Consider the following 5,851-nt stretch of genomic DNA (forward strand, 5'->3'; position numbering starts at 1 on the left):
GGGAAAGAAGCTCTAGTTTGGTAGGATAATACCCAGTTTACTGCTCTCCTTTATAAGCACTAGATCCCTAAATACATATGTCAGAGTTACAGGCTTGCCAAAATATGGGTTTAATTATAATCCACTGCAGTGCTTCACCTCACAGAATAATTTCTCACTGCTTGGGCTCTGCAAGAGAATCATACTTCCCTTGCAAAGAATTAATTTCTGCTGTGCTTAAATGCTCTCACACAGGTGACCTGTTTCCATTTTTTCTGGCAATACTAAGAACACAATACAGCTTGAAGAAGGCTGTCAAAAGTAGTTTCATCTTTGCCGTCTTGCTGGTGTTTCCCTTCTGCTTTTGTGATGCAATTAACTGGAATAGGTGAGAGAATTGACTCAGTTTTCGTGGCGCAATAAAGGGATGGTGCATTTTGTATCCTGCTTGGAGAGTATGTTAAGAAAAAGGTGCTTGATAGTGCTTCCTGGAGAACTGTGGAAAGATGCTTCACAGAAGAACCTCACAGGGTGTAGTTTTTGCGTGTGGCTGGCTTAATGCTGGGAAAGGGACAAAGGTGGCATGAAGCTCCTATTTATTTGATAGTGGGGAAGGGAAAGGATTCGATGGTGTACTCAACAAGGAGTCTTACTACCTCCCACTTTCTCTTAACCTGCTACCAAGTGTGCTGATTGATGTGCAGAGCCATTCTTTCTAGAAAAATCAGTGTACAACAGTCATCGAATGTTGGGTTTGGTTATCCTACAGCTGGAAACCTAGTAATTGCCACTGATAGCAATCTTAAATGCTTTACAAAGAGAGCTTTGCCGGGGGGCGGGGGGGAGGGGAACATTACACAAAGCTTCACTTAATGCCCCAAAAGCCACTCACATTGTTTGCTATGTGTGACAGAAATCCTGCGGAATTAAAGACGTGTTGCACCATCCTCAGAAGTGAGTCAGTGAATGCAAAATACCATGCACACTGCATGTTCAGAGAGGAAAAGAGTTCATGGTTTGGCAGAACTGAATCCTATATAGATATATTCTTATTGAAAGACTTGTCCCAGAGCACTGCTTGAGAAGCTATGAGTAGTGCTGTCTTCCTGACATGAAGTCTCCTAGACAGTTTAGCACAGAGCACATGCAGCAAAGTGGTCCCCATGGATGCGATTCGTCATCATATTCTTAAGTATCTTGAGAAGGTTTTTGCTGTAATCAGTAAAAGGTTAATCATCTTCCTAGTCAGAGAAAAGTTATTGTGGGCCCAAACATATTTTATAAATACTGTAGTCATTCCTTTCCTCTTGCCATTAATAAACTGACTGTTGTAACAGGTCACGCAGTACTGTTTAATGGGCCTGTAATGGATTGGTTTGCTGGAGCTGGGAAGATTCAGTGCGATTGAAGTGTGGTGTGGTGAGAAGTGACTACACCAACCATTTTACAGACCTTAGCGGTCTCGTGTGATCACCTGAGTATAAGTTATGCTTCGATACTCTGTGTTTAGTCAGAAGAATGCCTGGTTAGCTGATTTTCAGATTTGCATGTACAGTTGCAGCCCAAAAGCCTCCGGAGCTGCAACACCTTCAGCAAGAATCATAAACATTGCCTTGCTGTTATAGTATGACCCACCTCATTTCTGTACATTAGCTTCCCAAATGTGACTTCAGAACCTGCAGTGCTGTCACCTAGATGCTCCTGCTGTCACCTAGATTTAAGTCCTCTGGATGTAAGAGGCCAGTCAAACCATTTTGTTGGTAAATATTTGAAGTGCTGACCATCATAGCTGTAATGCTCAATAATATATTTACTACTTTTTCCTTCTGTCTGTTTTGCTGGTCTTCATGTCTGCTACATGTGTACATCTCAGGTGATGATGTAAACTTCATGGCAGTGAAGCGTTCTTTATATGTGAAGTAGCAAACTATGCAGTTACACTCTTTGTGGCCAGGTGTATACTAGTCTGGAGTTTACAGGAGACCATATTAACCGTGTTTCTGTATAGACTTCTTGAAAATTGTCAAGGGGCGATACTGAACTCTCTTTCTCTTTCTCATCCAAGTATGCCAGGTCCGCCCAGCCTGCAGCCAAGTGTACAGCTTCTTTCACTCTGCTGACCCCTCTGCCTGCAGGCTTGAACCGTTGCTGGAGAAAAGATTCCATCTCCTGCCTCCGTTCAGTGTCCCACGGTACCAGAGATACCCGCTAGGGGATGGAAGATCTCACCAGTTAGGTACAGTGGCTCTTTCCTTGGCTCTCCTTACCTGCTGTTCTCTGAAGCGTTCTCTCCTTACACAGCTGAAGAGGACTTGAAATACCAGTGTGCTAACCTGCTAAAAACAAAGTCATCTGGGACAAATGGCACAGATGTATTTAGCAATTGTGGAACTAAAGATTACCACGAAAAAATGATTCTTATGTATGAGCTTGTGATACCAGTTGTGTTAAAGAGGGGTTGGAAGGTGCTTCAGATGAGGTGTCACTTTCAAATTTTTATGTCTTTTAGTATCATTTTAAACAATTTATCTTTACAATTAGTTGGCCTTTGCCTGCATCTTCAGATATTGTTTCTCTTGGTCACTCATGGCGGTTTTTTTGTGGATATCTACTGGAACAAATACAGCATTCAGAGGAACAGTTGAGCGATAACACAGGCTGGAGAACACGATGAAACCAGGGGGTGGCGATGCGGTTTCTATAGCTGTCTTTCAGTTCTTGCCAATCAAACAAAGCTCTTGGAGGCAGCTGCTCCCTGCATAGGGTTTATCTCAAAGCTTTTAGTTTATTAAATTTACTCTTTCCACTGAGATTCAGGAAACATCTAAGACTTCACTGTCAGGACTTAAAGAGCAAGGCAGACGTTTATCTAGAGGATTGCTTTTCGCATCCAGCAGCCATCAGTACTCATCACTAAGTCTGCCTCCGGGGTCGTTCACTTTGTAGTAGTGTGGTGGTGTTTGTGTGTCTGATGGAGTGATCTATTAAGAGCTTAATGATGATGAAAGCTGACTCTCACCAGGCTTGATTTTAACAACCACAGAGAAATATTCCTCCTTCTGTCGATGACATGTTCGGTTGCAAATGTATCTTCTGTTGATACAGTTCCCAGTGTGGATGTGATGACATTGTTAGCGTATTGATGAAATAGCTTAATTAAATGAAATCGTTTGAGTCATGATTTCAGTTCAGTTTTCTGAATGTATATGCAAAGAAAAAGAAAAATTAGCAAAGATTGAGTTTAATATTTGAGATATCTTCAACCTGTGCACTGGATAGATGGAACATAAGGCATAGCACTTTTTCAGAAGTCACTTCTTAAGAGGTTTTTTCTATCTCGCTTTGCTGTGATGTACAGACAAGTGAAAGTAACTGAAACTGTGTGAAAGAACTGCCCGACGTGCAGAGCAAGTGGAGAAAACATTTATGTTCCTAACTGTTTTATGTGTCGTGGTTGCTGAAAGAAGACGTAGCAGTAGATAATGGTTCAGACAATAATGTGGTTTATTAATTGGTGGGTTTTGTGTTTTGTTTTTGTTTTTTTTTTTTTTTTTTTTTTTTTTTTTTTTTTTTTTTTTTTTTTTTTTTTACTATAAGACCAAGGTACAAATTTCAGGTTAAATCACAGCCCTTCACCCGTTCCTTCTTGCACTACAAAGAGCTATAATACTTCCTCATCTCATGAGGTAGGTGATAGAAAAGCAGCATTGTGTTTTCTTTACAGGTGTTAGAGCCTACATAGTTTGCCTGAGACAAGGGAAGTAATAAAATTATCTTTCCATTCTTTTCAGTTCCATCAAGCTTTCAAGTTGCCACACGTAGCTTTCCACGCTGTACAGCATCAGTAAGGTGTCTTTGAAAGAACAATACGTTGCAGTTCCTGTAACAAAAACTCAAAGCACGTGTTCTCATGGAAACTACAATTGAACGTTTTCTGTCCAAACTACGTACTCATTGCTAAGTGTTAGAATTTAATTGTTTCTCTGACTCAGTTGCAGGGCAGCTTCTTGTGTTCTCTCATGCAGTTGAGATATCCAGATTACGTCAAAACAAGCCAGAATCATTCTAGCCATGCCAGCTTTTTGGAAGGGAGGAGACTGCAGGGAGCTTTGCTGCTGTTCCGTTTCGTTTAACAGTGACTTGTTTTACCCGTTCTGGTAGTCTATAGACACTCAGCCTTCCAGAGTATTTTCTTTGAGGAATGGTGTTCTTGAAAGCAGCAACTTGTGTTCTCCCGTGTGCACCAATGAGGTATTAATTGCGTTCAGAGTTGAATAGACTTGAAAAGTTGAAGAGAAACTTACTCCAGGCCTCCACTGCACAAACAACTGTATGACATAGGCTCCAATCCAAGACCGTGTGAAAGATGAGCACAGCGTGATTACGGTTATTTGTCTGAGTGGGACGGAAGTACACTCAGAAATAGAGCAATACATCATCAAGGGCTGTTGCTTTTCTTTTGTATTATGTGCATTGAACTGGATCTCCTTTTTCTTTTGTTCACTGTTTTAATCTCTCCAAGAGTTTTGTTCTCTAAAAATAACACTGAGTAGCCAGCTGCTTTTGGTATGCAGTTTGCTGTATATCCATCTCTCAGCTGAGGGTCTGCCTTTCCTAGTACAGGAGGGATGTGCAGGATGCTTCAAGCAAAATTGTCAGTAATGCTTTTATTACAATGCTTGTCTGTTCTTACATGTTTCAGAACACCTCAGGAGGAAGGCTGTGGTATTTCAGTAAGTAGAGGTATTAGCCATGCCCCATAGCTTTGTCAGAGTGGCATGGAATAAATGAGAATTCCTTTCTCTTTGGGAACACCCAAAACAGTAGGTTCCTTGATGAAGGTTCTCTTCCTAAAGTCATTTTGCTCATGTCGGGAAGAGCACAAGAGAAGTATCACAGACTCCCAGGGCTGTGTAGCTCTTCTTAGAGAATGACTTTAAAATGGAGAGTGTTGAGTGTGAAGTAAAATAGCTCGCAAAATCACCACCTGGTTTGGAACATCTTGGCCAAAAGCTCCCAGCTGCCATTGCATTTTGATGGCAGTAGGATGTGCCTTCTCCATTTAGTCGTGCTGTCTCACGCTGTCCTCCTCACTCTGAAAGGGTTTCATCCGTGGTCATTAAAACTTGATATTTTTCAGGAAAATGCTCATTAGCTCTGTATTTAAAACAAATACATAAATGTGCAGGTGCATGCATGCACACACCCAAGTTTCAAAGCCATGTTGTTCATTCCATTGATCCCTTTGGTGTTTTCATTATTTTAATTTCTGTATCCTGCAGGTGATGCTATCCACAATCACAGTGCTCTGTTCCTCGAGAACAGCTCTTTGAACATACCTTTCTCTCAGGAGAGTCCTGGATCTCCAAATGCATCTGATCAACCACAAGGAAAAACAAGAAAGTTGAGTTTGGCCAGCACAAACAGTGAGAACTCAGGGTCAACAGAAAGCTTGCCATCAGCATACCTCACCAACAGTGAGTGAAGCCTGGTGCCTTGTGCTGTCTGATAGGGCAGCGACCCTTCCCTCCACGTCCTTTCTGTGGAAAAGTTATTACAAAAAGGAAAATAAGCTGCTTGGAAATTTGGGGAGAATGAGACCAGCTTAAGTTGCTGCAATTTTAACTAACACAATGTAGCTTTCTCTGCTGTTTGTAATTAAGTAGATAAAATAACAGAAGCGAAGTCACAGTTTTACGTTAAGCTGCCGCTCACAAACAGTCATTAACAGTTTCATCCTAACAGGGGTTTAGTAGCGTGTTCCAGGCATGAGGGAATATAGATGGATAAGATTTGTTGCCCGTAGTTAAAAGTGCTACAGACCACAGTGGTGTCCTGTTACAGAATGTAGTTACATATCAGTGCTCCATTC

The 5,851-nt window shown here is 41.4% G+C and overlaps 1 protein-coding gene across 1 annotated transcript in view; it reads left to right on the forward strand.

The window, feature by feature from the left end:
* The window catches only part of PITPNM3 (PITPNM family member 3), a gene marked incomplete at its 5' end in the record, with an annotated part of 68,284 nt that overhangs the window by 54,376 nt on the left and 8,057 nt on the right, over nt 1-5,851 (forward strand). The window contains 2 exons of the mRNA XM_010142684.1: nt 2,045-2,215; nt 5,262-5,456. Of these exons, the coding sequence (XP_010140986.1) occupies nt 2,045-2,215; nt 5,262-5,456 (366 nt within the window). The remainder of the gene's footprint in view (nt 1-2,044; nt 2,216-5,261; nt 5,457-5,851) is intronic.

This window comes from Buceros rhinoceros, unplaced genomic scaffold (genome assembly GCF_000710305.1).
Source record: "Buceros rhinoceros silvestris isolate BGI_N320 unplaced genomic scaffold, ASM71030v1 scaffold4999, whole genome shotgun sequence".
Classification (NCBI taxonomy): domain Eukaryota; kingdom Metazoa; phylum Chordata; class Aves; order Bucerotiformes; family Bucerotidae; genus Buceros; species Buceros rhinoceros.